General features: G+C 48.9%; 2 protein-coding genes across 2 annotated transcripts; one reads left to right on the top strand and one right to left on the bottom strand.

The window, feature by feature from the left end:
• Window positions 1-694: 694 nt before the first annotated feature.
• Window positions 695-3,213, bottom strand: ATP6V1G2 (ATPase H+ transporting V1 subunit G2). Its single transcript, XM_035030623.1, has 3 exons — window positions 2,705-3,213; window positions 2,335-2,435; window positions 695-1,824 (listed from the first exon to the last, which is right to left on the bottom strand). The coding sequence occupies exons 1-3, from the start codon at window positions 2,994-2,996 to the stop codon at window positions 1,651-1,653; spliced, it is 567 nt and encodes a 188-aa protein (XP_034886514.1). The 5' UTR covers window positions 2,997-3,213; the 3' UTR covers window positions 695-1,650.
• Window positions 3,214-3,770: 557 nt separating this feature from the next.
• Window positions 3,771-16,713, top strand: NFKBIL1 (NFKB inhibitor like 1). Its single transcript, XM_035030622.1, is given in 5 exon segments — window positions 3,771-3,942; window positions 4,319-4,595; window positions 11,780-12,001; window positions 12,181-12,539; window positions 12,541-16,713. Coding segments are annotated over 5 exon segments (1,146 nt in total). The 5' UTR covers window positions 3,771-3,885; the 3' UTR covers window positions 12,772-16,713.
• The last annotated feature ends 1,477 nt before the right edge of the window (window positions 16,714-18,190 follow it).

Here is an 18,190-nt window from a genome sequence, read left to right as displayed (position 1 = left end):
TAACAAAGCTAGTACGGTGACAGAGCCAGGATACAAATACATTTTATTCTCTATTGTATCCACCTCCCTGCTTAAAGAGTCTGGTTAATAATTACACTGTGGATTACCTCATTGGTTCAAGTCTTTGGCTTGGTGAAGCAGGGATTGTTTTCTGTGGCCAAGAGAAATAACAATGATCCAAGGATGGTGTCATAGAAGGACAGTTTTCCCGACTCTAAGTATCCCAAGTTTTGGGGCACCGGGGTGGCTCATTCTGTTAAGCGTCTGCTTCGGCTCACGTCATTATCTCCAGGTCCTGGGATCAAGCCCCGCATCAGGCTCCCTGCTCAGCAAGGAGCCTGCTTCTCCCTCTCCCTTTGCCCCTCCCCCCATGTTCTCTTTCACTCTGCTCTCTCTCGAAAATAAGTAAATAATCTTGAAAAGAACAAGAAAGCAAGATAAGGAACAAAAAGTGCTTGTTCCTACACTGCAGCTTTTCTCTATAGTTGCCATCTATAGTTCTCAGGTTCCCAACGAGTAACCCCACCTTTGTTTCTCACTTTAGAGAAATAATAACACACTAGTTCCTTTTGTTTTTCCAACAAGTTTCAAAGAACAGCCCTTTGGGGTGTTTGGGGAATACATAAATAAAAAACAAGAGAGTGACTGAAAATGAGAAATGATGAAGCAAAAGGAAGCTGCTTCGACACACCAGTTGATTTGCCCATAGTTTTTTTATTGACACTTTTTCATTGTTACAAGGGAAACGTGTTCAAGATGTAGAAAGGAAAGCCATGCATACAACGGAACATAGCATCACTTTAGATCTCAGGAAGCAGTGAGCATCTGATGGGCCTTCGGGGAAATCGGAAAAGGGGGAATCCAATAAAGGGAAAAACCAACTTAGAAACAAAAAGAAAGACTAAGAAATTCAACATCTTCCTGGAATCACAGTAGAGAGGCTAAACGAGGTCTTCATTACTTTTCAGGGATCATAAAGCTCTGGGGAAAGAGAGGTGGGAAGAACTAATTCTTCAGAGAATTACTAGGTTCACAGAATGAATGAGTAGAACTAGAGAACCGTTGACGAATGTGAGGAAACAGCTGTGTTTAGGTTTTGGCAGGTGGGCAGGGAGCGGTAATAATACCATAAAGCTACCATTTATTGAATCACAGCTACTAGATGCCAGAAACCACACTAGGCTCTTTACAGAGTGATTCCTAATCATTGCAGCAACCCTATAAGGTAGGTATTATTATCATCATCATCATTTTAGTCCCGTAGAGGAGGACATTGGACTAGGAGTTAAGTAGCTTGTCCTGTCCCAGCAAGTGGCAGGGTTGGGAAAGGGACTTCAGCCTGCCAGGCTCTGAAGCCAAAGTGTTTTTCACATCCCTACTTCTCCATGATACAAATTTCAAAGAGGGGTCAGGTGAGGGTGACTTGGGAGTTTTCAAGGTCCCAGTGAAGGTTAAAGAACAATAAGGAGATTCAGATCTGAACAGGAGAACTTCTAAATTTCGCAGAATTATTGGATCTTGCCCCTAGAATTTCCAGGGAATGGAGAGCAAGTGGGAAAGAAGCAGCGAAGATGGTGGGAGGTAATTTTGATTGGGGGATTTCTTTGAGGAAGGGAACTGGAAGGGAACAGTTAGGCCCTACGGTGGATCCTAGACAGCAATACGGTAGTTGGGGTGGACCTGGGGCCTGACGTCGCAGACCATGCCAAGAAGTTGGGCCAGGACGCGTTCTCGGTTTCTCTGCTGGGAGCTCTGCATGCCCTGCACTTGGCGTCTTGTAGCCTGTTCCACCTCAGCCGACAAGTTCCCCTGGGAGCCCATGGCCTGGGGGGATTGGGAAAGGGATGGAAGAGAGAAAGGCAAAAGCAGAAACAGAGAAAGAAGGGTCCAGGCAGGTGGAGAGAAAGATCCTGGAGCAAGGCCAGGAAGAAAACCCCTTGCCAAAACCAGCCCCATCCCATGGAAATATCCAGACACCAAAGAAAGCAACACAATTCCCTTTCCTTTGGGACTTGACATGCAACTTCATCCTAAAACAGACTGTAAAATCCCCACTACCTCACTACACCTGATCATAAAACTCTGCCTTCTACCCCAAATGACATCATACTCCACGTAGACGGTGGCAATTCCCCCCACAAGCTGTATAAGTCTTTCAAAACTCTCAGATTCTCTTCCTTATCACACATCTTTATCAATAACGTGGTCCCTCCTAAGGGTCCCCTTCAGCCCTTTACCACCTTATTTTCTTGTAGAGTCACACTGTCCACACCTTATCAGATACACCCACCACTTTGCACCCTGGGGTCCCATCTCAACTCTCCCACTACTCACCGCCTGCTGCTTGCTCTGGAATTCCTGCTCTCGCTCTCTACGGTACTGTTCCACCTCCATTTGTGCCTCCTCCTTTGCCTGCTTCAGACGCCGGGCCTTCCCTGGAAGCAGAAGAAAGGGCAGGGGGTGGGGGTAGACCCCCTCACAAAATGTGATAGTAGTGGTTATTCCTTTCCAGAAAGTTTTTCTGCCTTCTCTCAGCCAACCAGGTGCTAGATTCTAACACCCACCCATTTCTTCCCTCCTAATCAGCCATCCCAGCCCCAGCTTTCTCCCCACCAGCCTTGGATTTTCCCAGGGACTCGAATGTTTGCTGTCCCCCCACCCCAATTTCCTTTCCAGACTCCTAAGGAGAGAAGAGGAGACTCACTCTTTCTGGCATCTGCCACCTTCTCAGCCGCCCGCTTCTCAGCTTGCAGGAGCTGCTGGATACCCTGGGACTGACTGGCCATTTCTGTCGTTATTGCTGATGCTCTTTCAGATGCTACCAAGGTACCAGATGGCTCCCCCCACCCCACCCCCAACACACACACACATACACCGCCTACTTCTCCTCTTCCACCAGCTCCTTGCTGCAATCCTCCACCAACCCTGGGTCTTAGTGCTCCCCTTTTCCGCTCAGCCTCCTGCACCAGGTGTCTCCCCCAAACTGATCCTCCCATTGATGGCTGGTCTCTTCTCCCACGTCTACACTGGCAGTACCCAGAAGAACCACATGGGAGCAGCAGAGACCAGACCCAAAGCTGCCGGCTACCGTCACAGCAGGTGCAGGGTTTTCCCGGTCGGAACGTCCAGGAGTGGGGGCAGGGGCAAAAAGGAGTGAGAAGGAGGCATAGAGGGGTTGAAAATGGGGTGAAAAGGTAAGGAAGTCGACACGTGTCGTGTATTGGGAGAAGAGGATGCTGGGTTTCCCTAAATTCTTCCTACTTCTCTTCCCTTTTTTTTTTTTCTCTCTCTCCCGTTTCTATCTCCCTCTTTTTATCTTTCCCAAGTCTAAATTTCTGCATCCATTTCATTTGCCTTCTCCTATAGTTGTTTCTTTATGTCTTTCACACATGTCTTTTTTGATCTGGCCCTGTTCTTGACCTCGTTGTGGTTTTAGTTTTGGTTTTCCATTTTCATCATGATTTTTAGTCCTCTTTATCTCCCCTGTTTTCTCTCTCTTCTCCTCTTCTATCTCTGAACCATCTCCTCTCTCTTCCCGTTTGGGGGAGGGGAGGATAAATCTCTAAATCGCCGTTTTTACCCTCCCATGCTCGGCTACTTTTCCTCGTTTACCGTCCAGTCTTCCGCTTTCGGGCGGACCCTTTATCCTAAGTTCCCAAGTTCCCCACCGAGGCCAGACTGAGGAAACACACACACCCCGTCCCCTCGGAGAGAGACGACATCCGGTAACGCGCTCATTTCCGCCCTTTACCTGCGTCTCGGCTTGCGCCATTTCCGCCAGCCTAGAGTGTCTCCGCCCTTCCCGCCTCCCTTCCTCGAGCGTCTTAAACACAGGCCTTGGGCCTACAGCTCTGGGGGTACTTAGGGGGGCGGGGGGCAGGTCTGATGAGTAACCCCTCCCCCCAGGTCCCAGAGGGAGAAGCCTCCACATCTGTCTGCCGGGTACATCATATTCCGTTTCTAGATCATTATTTGAAATTATCTGTGACTTAAATTCAGATTTCTGTTGATAAAAATTTTCCCCATCATTCTTTGTCTTTTTCAAAGTCTCTTGTTAACAATTATCTGGGCTAATGAGCCTCAAAGCAATTATTTATACTTTTCTCAAATTTTACATTAAGAAATCTGTGACCCAAGCCCTCTTCAAAAATTTTTTCAAACCTACCTAAGGGATGAGAGTTAGGAGAGGCCTCATCTCTTGCTGAAGATGTAAGAAGGGGGACCGAAGGGAGGAACAAGAGGGAATGTCAGGGACGGTGGGGGAGGGACCAGGCAAGGCTGGGGCCCTGACGGCTGCCTTTTTTTCCTTCTTCCTCAGCCCAAGACTTCCATGGCCTCCACTTCCCGCCGCCAACGCCGAGAGCGTCGCTTCCGTCGTTACTTGTCTGCAGGACGGCTGGTCCGGGCCCAGGCCCTCCTCCAGCGACACCCAGGCCTTGATGTAGACGCTGGGCAACCCCCACCACTGCACCGGGCCTGTGCCCGCCACGATGCCCCCGCCCTGTGCCTGCTGCTTCGGCTTGGGGCTGACCCTGCCCACCAGGACCGCCACGGGGACACGGCGCTGCACGCTGCTGCCCGCCAGGGCCCTGATGGTGAGTTTGCCTGGTGGGGAACAAGGTCATGAGCCACTGACTGACCGGGAATGAGATGAAGGCCAACAATTGAAAGATAAGCTAGTTATGCCTGGGAAGGTAATTAGTTGACCATGTTGGCATGTGGCAATCATTTGTGACTTTACTGAGTCACCATTGTCTGAAGAACCCAACATTCTCAAAACAGCAACTTCAGATTTCACATCTTTCTAGATGAGTAGCTATTTTGTCTCTTGACTGGTTGTTTGCCTGCCATGCAAAAAGTAAGATAGAGGGTAGGTTCTGCAATTCCATTGCCTGGGTTCAAATCCCAGCACCACACTTAACAGCTGTGTATTCTAGGGCAACTTACTAAACTTCCCTGAGGCTTAGTTTGCCCTCATGCAAAATTAAATAACAACAACCTTTTGCTGTGTCCCCGCACTTCTCACAAATCAGCATTTAATCCTCACAACAATAAGTACTAATATTATCCCCTATTTCTCAGATGAGGAAACAGCACAGAGAAGTTAAGTAACTTGTCAAAGTCACCCAGCTACAAAGTGGTAGAGCAGGGATTAGAACCCAGGCAGTCTAGCTAGACCATCTGTAATCTTTTTTTTTTTTTTTTAAGATTTTATTTATTTATTCGACAGAGAGAGAGACAGCGAGAGAGGGAACACAAGCAGGGGGAGTGGGAGAGGGAGAAGCAGGCACCCCGCAGAGCAGGAAGCCCGATGCGGGGCTCTATCCCAGGACCCTGGGATCATGACCTGAGCCGAAGGCAGATGCTTAACGACTGTGCCACCCAGGCGCCTCTAGACCATCTGTACTCTTAACGACTGTGTTATCCTATGCGGTATGTTATAGAATTATACAATGATGCGCCCATGTTCAAAGCACCCATGCTGTCACGTATATTTTGAGAATCAACTGACACAATATGTAATTAGAGCACCTGGCATGTGATTAGCACACAGTAGATGTTGGCCAGTAGTGTTTCTGATATCAACAGATCCATACTTCCTTACCCTCAGCTCTGCAACTCAAAAATACTAAGAGTCAAACATTTTTCACCAGACTTGTTTGGTGAGAAAACCTAACCTGAACTAAAGCGAGACTATCTGTGAATTGTTTTTATCCTACTGATGTCAATGTTCGTACATTTCTCTGCAGAAACATTCATGTGTTTGGTCACTGGAGCTGCCAGCTGGCCCTCCAGGCCACTTAATATACCGTGTATGTACTTTCAGATCAGCCCTACCAAATCCCAAAAACATCTGAGTTCTGAAAAACCTTTGACACTGAAGGTTTCAGATGGGAACCTATGGACAGTGGAAGCAGCTCTGTAGAGATAATAGCCCTCAGGAAAATAAAACCCTCTAGCGATTCTCCCCTGCTAGAGATTTTCCTTCTAGAGTAAGAACATTAGAGGAAAATCCCTGGGTTGGGTTGAACAACCTTAGCTCAGTTTGACTGCTGCTATCACCATCTTCCAGCTCCCCAACAGAAACCCCTCTCATCCCAAAAACTTCCCCCATATAGGAGAAAAAAAATCCCCTTTTCTTTAATTCCTCTTAATATAGTGAGATAGGCTGGCATATTCAGATTAAAAAAAAAATTTAAAAAGAGGAGATTTGCAAAATGTAGGCATCCAGTTTGACAGCTGACATTACACATGGCAAGAGAACAGAGAACCCTGTGGCAGATCTCAGACCTCCTCCAAGTTCAAATTCTACCACCTACAGGCTGTGTACCAGGGACATGCAACTTAACTTCCATGAGCCTAATTTGCCTCTCTTTTTTTAATTATTTTTTATTTTTTAACTCGCCTCTCTAAAATGGAAGTTGTGACAAGTAAATGAGGCAAGCACTTGGTATAGGTTTGGCACCCACCAGATAAAAAGTATTGTTATTTTTATTCTTACATTACCCAATTACGGCTTTTTGAGTAATAAAAATCTCTCGCATAGGACCTTCTTTTATTATATTGACATCTAAGAAGCACATGAGATCGATACTGTTACCCTATTACAGATGAGGAAATTAGGGTCCAGAAGGTTCAGGAACTTCCTGAAATCTACTAGCCAACAGGTTGTTGTCTTCCTAAGAGGGACCTGCCCTCGGGTCCCTCCCAAGCCCTGGTATACATCCTCTCAGGCCTTACTTCCTCCTGTTCCCCTGACAGCCCTGCCACCAGGTGGCCGTCTGGCTCTTTTGTAGAATGGCCCATCTCATTCAGCTTCTAGCTGCTTTAGAGACCATTAGGTCTTGAAATGCAAATATGTTCTTTGAACAGATGAAGTGACCCAGGATCCCCTAAGGAAGGGGAGGTGTTCTCCTATTCCCAAGTTAGGTGCGAGGGGTGAGGCAGTTCATGCTGGATTGACTGGGCTATGTGGTCACAACCAATGAGATGCCAGTGAATGGCTTTTGGTAACTTCCTTTTGGGACCCATCCCCTCATGGGGAAGTGGTCTTAGCTGTCAAAGGTGTGTCATGAACATACCTTAGTCAGACGATAACCATTCTCTACACACTACAAGAATTAGTGAACACCAAGAAACAGCAGGTCATTTTCTCACAGTCTTTACAAAAAGAAGAAAGTCCAAAGCCAGCCCGGTATTTTTTTTTGTTTTCTTATGTAACATTCACTGCACTTCTGCTTATTGCCAGCACAGTGTCAGACATCTGCCATCCACCGCTCACTTACACTGCAGAGCAGGAGTAAGCTGTGGCCCTGTTTGGCACATAGCTGTGCTGTCTGATTTACGTTCCATTTGCCTTTCCAGCCTTTCCTACCGTGGCACAACCACAGACCTGCAGCTCCAGCTACGTAGCTCTGTCTTCAGTGACTCCAAACATGTTTTTCACAAGACTGCCTCTACCTGTTGCCTTCCCAACCACCTGATTTTCACTTTGCTAAGTTATCCTCCCTTCCCAGCCCAACATAAGCCCACCTCCTCCTTGAAGCCCTCTCTGACCCCCCTCCCACTTTACCTTTTCTTCCTCTGTGCCTCAGTTAATCATCACTCAGTATAAGTTTCCAATATTGGTGTTTTTAAAAAATGTGTTGTGCCAGTTAGTGTGAACATCCCTTTAAGGTAGAAATCACATCTCATTATGGAGAAGGGAAGAACAGTGCTTCTGTCACTAAGAAAAGTACATGTTTACTTCAAGTTTTTTTTTTTAAAGATTTTATTTATTTATTTGACAGAGAGAGACAGCGAGAGAGGGAACACAAGCAGGGGGAGTGGGAGAGGGAGAAGCAGGTTTCCCGCGGAGCAGGGAGCCCGATGCGGGGCTCAATCCCAGGACCCTGGGATCATGACCTGAGCTGAAGGCAGACGCTTAACGACTGAGCCACCCAGGCGCCCCCAAGTTTTTTTTTTTTAATACAGATTTTTCCTAATATTATAAAAGCACAACATACTAATTAAAGAACACTGGGAAGTTGATCTGCACTGCTAAATTGGTGATAAAGGTGGCATTTCAAATCACTGGAGGGCAGTGAGCTATTTTAATAAACAACATTGAAGCATTTGGTTCATCTGGGGAAGAGTCCTACCTCACACCTGACTCAAAAATAAATTACAGGGGCGCCTGGGTGGCTCAGTCGTTAAGCGTCTGCCTTCCGCTCAAGTCATGATCCCAGGGTCCTGGGGTCAAGCCCTGCATCAGGCTCCCCGCTCCGTGGGAAGCCTGCTTCTCCCTTTCCCACTCCCCATGCTTGTGTTCCCTCTCTCGCTGTATCTCTTTCTGTCAAATAAATAAATTAAATCTTAAAAAAAAAAAAAAGTAAATTACAGCTGCTTAAAACCTAAATATGACAGGAAGGGTGTGTACCAAATTCATGGGAGGAGTTTTCTCTGAGGAGGGGAATAAAATTTGGAAGGCAACATCAGAAAAAGCTTTAGCTTTATCTGTGATAGTTTATTTCTTTAAGACAAAATAATGTTGCAGAAATTACAGAATAGTAACATACCTTGTGGGAGGAATAGGGGTATTTATTGTACTATACTTTTTACATTTTTTTTTTAAGATTTTATTTATTTATTTGACAGATAGAGACAAAGCGAGAGAGGGAACACAAGCAGGGGGAGTAGGAGAGGGAGAAGCAGGCTTCCCGCTGAGCAGAGAGCCCGATGTGGGGCTCGATCCCAGGACCCTGGGATCATGACCCGAGCCGAAGGCAGACGCCTAACGACTGAGCCACCCAGGCACCCCTATACTTTTTACATTTTTTTTAAGATTTTATTTATTTATCTGAGAGAGAGAGAGCACAAGCAGGGGAAGCGGCAGGCAGAGAGAGAAGCAGGCTTCCCACTGAGCAGGGAGCCCGATGCGGGGCTCAATCCCCGGACTCTGGGATCATGACCTGAGCCGAAGGCAGACGCTTAACCTACTGAGCTACCCAGGCACCCCTACATTTTTTTAGATAAACTAAAAAAATAGTAGAAAAAAACACAAGAGGATATTTTTATAATCTTAGAGTGGAGAAAGCCTTTCTAAGGATGAAATAAAGCCAAAAGCTATAAAAGAAAATATTGATATGGATTTAACTACATAAAAACTTTTCAAAGATGGGAGAAAATATTTACAAATACTTGACACAAGAGGTTGATATCTAAAATATATAAAGAGTTATCATGTCTACATATATAATTTCTAGGAGAGCAGTAGACAGAGAATATGAACAGGTCATTCACAAAAGAAATAAAGAGCCAGGGGCACCTGGCTGGCTCAGTCAGCAGAGCTTGTGACTCTTGATCTCAGGGTCATGAGTAGATTACTTAAAAAAAGAAAAAGAAAAAGCCAAAAAACATATAAAACAAAGAAAATTTCATTAATAAAATCATTTTTTCCTCATTAGATGAGCAAAATTAAAAGGATTGGTTGGTGATAATCTTGGTAAAGGACAACACAGGCGCTCTTTAGTCTCCGTAGGAGTATATGTTGGCACAAATTTGAGAGCGGTTTGATAAAACCGCACATGTTGTTTGACTCAGAAATTCCACTTCTGAGAGTCTACCCCACAGAAATACTGTAAGGAGTCTACAAAGACATATGTAGGAGGCCGAACATTTTTGGAAACAAAGTCTGCTGACTGGGCGTGGGGAGATGTTTGTTTCATACACATGGTGGAACACTACACAGTCATAAAAAAGAATGAGGTGGACTGTGTACGGTCCTGTGGGAAAGTACAAATGAGACGTTAGGTGAAAAAAGCAAGTTGCCAAACAAAACATAGAGCGTGACTACGTATCTCGGAAGAAAGTCATCCTGTGTATGCATTTATACACCCAGACAGGACTGGAAGGTACCACAGCAAACTTAACAGTGATTAAATGTATTCTTCACTCTTTAAAAAGAAAAAAAATGTTTCACATTAGTTATATCCCTTTCACATTAAAATATTAACCAGGGGTGCCTGGGTGGCTCAGTCGTTAAGCATCTGCCTTCAGCTCAGGTTGTGATTCCAGGGTCCTGGGATCGAGCCCCGCATCGGGCTCCCTGCTCCGCGAGAAGCCTGGTTCTCCCTCTCCCACTCCCCCTGCTTATGTTCCCTCTCGCTGTCTCTCTCTCTGTCAAATAAATAAATAAAATCTTAAAAAAAAAAAAATTAAATAAGATTGGAGGACAGCCACCCATAGTCCTACCACCCAGAGACTAGGATTTTTACATATTTTCTTCTAGTCTGTTTTTTTCCAACTAGGATTTGGGATTTGGCTGCTTCTTTTACACGGTTGTGATTGGATCCTATGTATAGTTTCGTAGCCAGCTTTTTCCACACACAAACATCATTTTTAGTGGCTATTGAATCTTCTGTACCATATTTTACTTACCATGTTTAAAGCCCATGAGTTTAAAAACCTCCTGTGCAAGCCTGAACACCCACCTACCCTCGTACCTGCTGTGAACCATGGTGGGGAATAAGCAGTTGAAAGAGAGGACTGGGTATTTGCTGGGTGGGACAGGTGGGGAGGGTTGGTGACAGGTCACGTCAGTGGTAAAGAGAAATGTCCTCTCCTCCTCTCATCCTGATGTGGTTTGAGCTGGGCAGCACTCGAGTGTACCAAGAGATGATGGGTGGGGGGCGATGGGCCTTGGCCAGCCAAGGTGGGCCCATTGTGTCTTCCTACCTTCCTGGCAGTGACAGGACAACCCTTCCCTGTCCCATCCTTTTGCCAGGTGGCCAGTACTTGGCAGCACCACAAAATAAAGATTTAATGACTGGCGGCCCATTTCCTCCTGCCCTAGGAAGAGAAAGTAGGTGCACAGGAAGGGAGGGTGCCTCACTCACCTTCCTCTGTCCCGGGAGTGGAAGAGGTGCTTGGTGGCCGTAGTGGGTGGGCTTGGCCAGGAGTAGAGTGCTGTGTTGGCAGTAAAGTGGTCAGCATGGCCTTCAGCTGATGCTAGAGTGGATGCAGTGAGGTCAGGGCTCAGGAGGAGCGGGGGTTCGGGAACATCAGTCCCTCTTCTGTTTACCCCCAGCCTCCTGTTAGCCAGTCCCTGGGTGGGACCCTCTATCTCAGCCCCTTTCTCCTGCCCTAGGTCAGTAGTCAGTTTGGAAAGAGCTTGCTTCGCTGCTGGGAACATTTCCATGGCTTAAAACTCATTGCTGGTCTGGACCCTGTACCTCCCCAACCCCTCCCAGTATGCCCTGTATGAGGTTGGCTGAGAGAAAGTCCCCTCCCTGAAAATATTTTACTCAGTTTATTGAAAAGCAATGTGAAAAGGTTTCTGTTACTTATTTGCATATTTATAATGGTGCAGAGTAAAATGTTCAGATATTTTACCAGTCTGAAGTATAGCTTTGGGCCAGAAACACAGTAAGAGTTATAAAGCGACAATATTTTCAAACCAAAAATGAAATTCATGGGTGGAGGTTTTTGACATGGCCCAGTGTGGCTGGAGGCAGGCTGGGAAATGTCATTGAACATAGTAGAACTCCTAGGATACTAAAATAGTTTGTGGGGACACAGATCAGAATATTTTAAACTACCACGCCTCTCACGCATGTGGTAAACTATCAGTAAGAATTTGTCAGTGACCGTGATTTCCTAACACCCAGGAGGCTTCCGTGCGGGCAACCCTTGCCGTTGCTCTAAGACCGAGAGAGTGAGTGACCAGCGGGATTCAGGATGGCGGCTGTGCCAAGGGGCGGGGGTCCCAGCTGATTTCTGCTCCCGGCTCTCCCAACAGCCTACACGGACTTCTTCCTGCCACTGCTGAGTCGCTGCCCTTCTGCTATGGGGATAAAGAATAAGGATGGGGAGACCCCTGGGCAGATTCTGGGCTGGGGACCCCCCTGGGATTCTGCTGAAGAGGAGGAAGAGGACGAGGCCTCTAAGGAGCGGGAATGGAGGCAGAAGCTGCAGGGAGAGCTGGAGGATGAGTGGCAGGAGGTCATCGGGAGGTTTGAAGGTGAGGAATCCATTCCCATGCATAGCTGCCCTTCTTCCCCTTGACCACTTTTCCTGTACCCGCCGCATGAAACCTCCCGCCGGCCTCCTGTACCCCCGTCCTCTATACCGCCCTCCCCTCTTGCCTGTCCCCTCCTCCCAGCATTTCCCCGGCCACCCCCATCCTGCCCTCCCAAGCAGATGACGCTTCCCATGAGGCCCAGGAGCCCGAGTCCTTCTCAGCCTGGTCAGACCGCCTGGCCCGGGAGGGCGCCCAGAGGCGGCGGCGGCAGCAGCGCGGGGCAGAGGGAGCCTGCCGACCGGCACGGGCTGCGGGCCCCAGTCACAGCTGGCCGCGGCAGGAGGAGGAGCAGCGGCGCTTCCGAGAGCGGGCGCGGGCCAAGGAGGAGGAGCTGCGAGAGGGCCGGGCCAGGCGGGCACAGGAGGCTCGTGGGGACCGAGGGCCAGAGCCAGTCAGGGCTGGGCCCAGGGCAGAGCCCCCAAGAGGAGCAGGGAGGGGCAGCCTCTGGCGCTTTGGTGATGTGCCCTGGCCCTGCCCTGGGGGGGGGGGACCCGGAGGCCATGGCCGCAGCCCTGGTGGCCAGGGGCCCCCCGTTGGAGGAACAGGGAGCCCTAAGGAGGTACTTGAGGGTCCAGCAGGTCCGCTGGCACCCTGACCGCTTCCTGCAGCGATTCCGAAGCCAGATTGAGACCTGGGAGCTGGGTCGCGTGATGGGGGCCGTCACGGCCCTTTCTCAAGCCCTGAATCGCCACGCGGAGGCCCTCAAGTGACCCCAGGGAAAGAGTGAGAAACTGCAGGGAACGCAGCCTTAGAGGCAGGGCAGTAGTAAGGGGAAGGTCAGGGATGGGGATGACGAGGAAGAGGCTGATGCTGTACGGCGAAGGATATGGGGTGGGAGCGAGACTTGTAATGAGTGGGAGTGGGGAGGATATGGGCCACCACCACTGCTCCTTGACTCCTCTAGTTCCTAATAAGACCTGGTTCCACATCTCACTCCTGGTGTCTCTTCTGCCTTTTTCCATTGCTGTGGTTTTCATCATACATGACCTCTCCTTTCTCACCCCGCCCGCCAAAATCCGCAGCTCCTACACACCTGCAGCACGCACTCACACACCAAGTTGGGCTCTCAGCTGGAGCCAAGAAGGCCCTGCTTGCCCACCTGCAAAGGCAGCCCTAAGAAGACCCAGTTTGCCCACCAGTCTCCACTCCCTGCGCTGGGCTCCTCCACTGTGCTGTCAGTGACTGGAGAAATAGACGTGAACAGAGACGAAAAAGGGAACAAAACCAGTTTCCCTCCTCTCCCCAGTTCCCCAGCTAGAACCACATCCTCCTCCCCACTTAACACTCCCTCCCCCAACACAGGGCTTTCCCTTTGCTGAGTCACTGAATGATCTGAGTTGGGGGCAGCTGGAGCTGGGGGCCATGAGGAGGTTGTGGGAGGATGGGATAGAAGCAGAATGGACAAAGGAAGAGCCCTGTGGGGGAGTGGAATTTCGGTTGCTAAAATTAGGAGCAGGGGAAGGAGGTGGAAAGAGCCAAATTATGTAACCTGGGTTGTCTGTTCTTGGGCAACCAGCGATCCACACCCAAGGCTATCTCCCCGCTAGCTCCTCAGTCCTATGTCTTCGCCTCCAGGGCCCCAGTCCTTGCCAGCTTCTGCCCCCATCCCACACCTGGGCTTCCTCTCTCAGCAGTCTAGCCTTCCAGAGAGGCATCTTTTCCTGAAGTTGAGGAAAAGGTACTGAGGGGCGGAGGGAGAGGGTCTGGCGCCATCCCTTTCACTGTTCCATACTCAGATCCACTCGAGCTCCCCAGAACCGGGAGAGGAAGTTGTAGATGGTACCAAACCCCGCTGTCGTCCCCCAGGACACAACAGGGAACTCCGCAAAGAGCAAAGAGTTACAGGCGTGTGCTGGCGTGTGCGGTCTGCATGCGTCTACATCAGAGAATATTAAGAATCAGAAACAAATTTTTTAGGGTTGGAGCCCTGGTCTACTCAGGAGAATCCTGAGGGCAGTAGAGGAGAGGGAGGGAAGCCCGCGGGAGCAGGGGAACACGGGCGGGCACGAGACCCTGGGAGAAGACAGCCAAAGAGACCCGAGGCCTCCCAGGGAGCAGGCAGCTGTCAGGGTCCGGAGGAGGAAGGGCTGATGAGAAAGATCTGTGAGAGGAAGCTGCTGTGATTCAGAGAAGAGCCTGCGAGCTGTGAGCAGCCCAGGCGTCCGGTTCCTCTCACAGGCCGGAGATTTCGGAAGTGGCATGCAAAGAGCCCAGCTGTGGAGCTGGGGGGAGCTGGGGTTGGGATCCCTAAGCTGGGGGTTGAGAGGTAAGCAATAGAAACCTTTGGCGTCCAGATTCGCTCCTCCATCCAGCAGAGTTTTCTTTGGTTTTGAAGCACATCATTTCCCCTCTGCAAGAGTTACATAAAACCAAAGCAAAATAAGCCCTGATCCCTGGCCCCCAAACCTCCCTCTTCTCAACGTCCCTCCCTGGTGTCTGGCCCCCAGGCCTGTTGGGGGTTCCCCTGAGTGAGGGCTGTTCACTTTCTCTGACCACAGGGTTTCCGCTTCTGTGTCTCTTGTTTCCTAGGCTGATAAAAATACTGAGCCCTAGAGGCCCTGGCTTCCTCTGACCCCCTGGGGCCAGGCAGCAGGCATCCTGTCCACCGTGGTGGGGGCAGGGAGGGGGGCCCAGGGATCCCCAAGGGATGACTCAGTGCCTACCATGAAACACTGGGGAGGTGTGAATGTGTGTATCTGCTCTCGAGAGCTGGAACGAGGAATCAATTCTTGGGGAAGGATGATGCATTGGGGTTCAGTTAGGAAAACAGGATTAGGGAACGAGACTAGTGAGATCAAAGAGGGTCAGTTGGGGGATTGAGCTTGGGGCCGGTTTGAGTTAAGTTGGGAAAAGGATCTGGGGGGGACTCTATTCAGTGTAGTTCAACTGAGCAACAAGTAGCCCAAAGATAAATCCAAACTGCTGCAAGTTTGCAGTCTAACAGGGGAGGTAAGGCCCACAGCTAATTGTCATTCAGGGCATGATGCTGAGTAAATATTAGAGCGTAAGACACAGTGGGTATGGAAGGGGGAGGGGGCGCTGAGCCGGGAGAGGGCATTTGACTGGTGCTGAGTGGGCAGAATTTCTATGGGTGGAGGTGGCGGGAAAGGCTCCATAGACAAACGAACTGGCTTCAGCAGAGACCAGGAGTCAGAAAACAGTGTATTGAGGAAAAGACGAGTGTCCTGAGGAAGACGAAGCACAGGTGTGAGTGAGCAGGTGTTGAAGAGAGGCCCGCAGGAGGCCAAGGTACAGGGTCCGGGACCTCAGCCTGTGTGCCGCGGTAGTGGCGGCAGCCCTGCAGAAGAGGGGGAGAGAGCGGAGAGTGCTGCGGGGGTTACAGACGAGGAGTGAAGAAGAAAACCGCGATCATTCCTGCCATGTCAAGCCCTTTCCTAACAGGAGTAATCCTGCCAACAACTGTTCAGAAGGTGGGTGGTGGATCTCCTTTGTAAAGAGGAAACGGGGCGGGGGGCTCACAAACATACTGAACTTGCTTAAGGCCACACAGGTAAAAAGTAGCAGATTAGCACTAAGTGCATCTTACTCCAAAACTTGTGTGCTTTCACTTAGGTCCGAGTAACTCCAAATAGCGTTAAAGGAGGGAACAGATCTTAAAAACTTTGAGAGGATAAGTCATTAGCACAACTGGTGGGACGGTGGGAGGAATCTTAGAAGAAGAGGAATCTTGGATGACCCTGAATTTTGTTCCTAGGGGATTAGAAAGATGATGCCCTAAGCCTAGGAGACACCTAGCTGAGAGGAAAGATAAGGAATTCAGTTTCAGACACTGAAGCAATACATTTTGATTAAGCACCTGATAGGAGCAGGGCACTCTGCTAGACAAAAGGTTTAAAAGAAATATAAAGTCACTGCCCTCATAGAACTTGCAGTCTAATGAGATAAACAATATATAAGTAACAACTACAGGTGGTAATGGGAGGTGCACCTGCCTAGAGTAATAAAGTGTTCAAACAAGGCCTGCTGAGTTTGAGGTGCTAGCATAACAGGTGGAGATTTCTGGCAAGCAGGTCCAGAGCTCAAGAGAAAAGTGTGAGCTGGAGGGGTAGATTCGGGCATCATTCCCTTCCTAGGGGAGATTGAGCCTCGAAGTGCACCGGATCCCCTAGAGAGGGTGATCAGAAGAGCCCCTGAAGATGGTCGAAGCAAGAGGAATCAATAAAGGAGGGAGGTGGGGAAGTGGTCAGAGAAGTAGGGCAAGGGAGGGGTGTGCCAAGCAGAGACAGGGCAGCAGCCACATCTAATGCTTCAAAGAGGCCTAGTAGGGGAAGGTTGAAAGATCCTTTGGGTTCAGGAACTAGACAATTACAAATTTTGAGAAAACAGTTTCCACTTACCAGAGGGGCAGAAATCACTTTACATAGGTTAAGGAATGAGTGGGAGGTGAGGAAAGGGAGGTGGTAGGTACAAAGTCATAGAATAGTGAATATGGAAGATAACTAAGAGTCATCTCTAATGCAACCCACGAATTTTACAGATGAGGAAAATGTTACCAGTTCCCAAAAAAGTGGGTAGTTAAGGGGGCTAGTCTCTTGAGACATCACACAGAAAAGGAAGGTGAGAGATGAAATGGCAGAGAGAAAAACAGAGTCCAGGGAAGGATTTTTTTTATTTTCAAGAAATAAAATTGAACGGGCGCCTGGGTGGCTCAGTCGTTAAGCGTTGGCCTTTGGCTCAGGTCATGACTTCAGGGTCCTGGGATCGAGCCCCGCATCCCTGCTCGGCGGGGAGCCTGCTTCTCCCTCTCCCATTCCCCCTGCTTGTGTTCCCTCTCTCGCTGTGTCTCTCTTTGTGAAATAAATAAAATCTTTAAAAAAAAAAAAAAAGAAAATTGAATATGTTTACAATGAAAGCACAGCGCATGAAGAGAGAAAGATACCGAAGATTTGAGGTGGGAAAGAATATGGTAAAGACACAGGAAGTGGAATACAGAGCACAGAGGATCTGCCTTGGACAGGAGAAGAGTCCTCAGAGTCAAAAGAAAAGAAAGATGGGGCGCCCGGGTGGCTCAGTCGGTTAAGCGTCTGCCTTTGGATCAGGTCATGATCCCAGGGTCCTGGGATTGAGCCCCATATCAGGCTCCCTGCTCAGCCCCAAGTCTGCCTCTCCTTCTGCCCCTCCCCCCGCTCATGCTCTCTCATTCACTCTCTCAAATAAATGAAAAAAATCTTTTAGGGGCGCCTGGGTGGCTCAGTTGGTTAAGCGACTGCCTTCGGCTCAGGTCATGATCCTGGAGTCCCGGGATCAAGTCCCGCATCGGGCTCCCTGCTCAGCAGGGGGTCTGCTTCTCCCTCTGCCCTCTTCCCTCTCGTGCTCTCTGTCTCTCATTCTCTCTGTCTCAAATAAATAAATAAAATCTTTAAAAAAAAATCTTTTAAAATAAATTAAAATTTAAATTAAAAAAAAAAAAGAGGGTGACTGGGTGGCTCAGTCATTACACGTCTGCCTTCGGCTCAGGTCATGATCCCAGGGTCCTGGGATCAAGCCCCACATCAGGCTCCCTGCTCGGCAAAGCCTGCTTCTCCCTCTCCCACTCCCCCTGCCTGTGTTCCCTCTCTCACTGTGTCTCTCTCTGTCAAATAAATAAAATCTTAAAAAAAAAAAAAGATGAAATGTAAATAAAGTGAAGGAAAAAGAAGGAAGTGAAGAGATCAGCTCGGATGGCCTTAAGCTCAATGAAATACAGGACAGCTTCACCAACTGAGAGTAAAGAGGTGTAAGAGGCACAGAGATTTAGAACATCCCCTGCAGGAGTATAACAGGGAATCAAGAAAGAAAGATTGAGAAATACTCAGGGCTCTCTCAGGTTAAATGGCCAGGAGGAGCAGAAGGCCTCTTCTAGTGACATGACTCTCCTGCCAAGTGTGGCGACCTAGGAGAAAGCCCCAAGGATGAGACCATTGAGTTTACCCAAATCCAAGTTTTTTAAGGTTGTCTTGGTAGAACACCAAGTGACTCTAAAGTGCTAGTGAAGAGCTGTCTGGGTGGCTCAGTCGGTTAAGCACCTGACTATCGATTTTGGTTCTGGTCATGATTTCAGGGTCCTGAGGTCAAGCCCCACATTGGGCTCTGCCGTGGGCGTGGAGCTTGCTTAAGACTCTCGCCCTC

The sequence above is a fragment of the Mirounga leonina genome, unplaced genomic scaffold (assembly GCF_011800145.1).
Source record: "Mirounga leonina isolate KUSES-001 unplaced genomic scaffold, KU_Mleo_1.0 Mir_366, whole genome shotgun sequence".
Taxonomy (NCBI): domain Eukaryota; kingdom Metazoa; phylum Chordata; class Mammalia; order Carnivora; family Phocidae; genus Mirounga; species Mirounga leonina.
The sequence above is the reverse complement of the archived record's forward strand: the minus strand, read 5'-3'. Positions and strand labels throughout refer to the sequence as shown.

Coding starts and splice junctions, on each gene's coding strand:
- ATP6V1G2 (XM_035030623.1), bottom strand. CDS start 2,996: ATGGGAGGATCAGTTTGGGGGAGACACCTGGTGCAGGAGGCTGAGCGG. Junction 2,436..2,704: donor GGTGGCAGATGCCAGAAAGA/GTGAGTCTCCTC, acceptor TTCTGCTTCCAG/GGAAGGCCCGGCGTCTGAAG. Junction 1,825..2,334: donor TCCAGAGCAAGCAGCAGGCG/GTGAGTAGTGGG, acceptor CAATCCCCCCAG/GCCATGGGCTCCCAGGGGAA.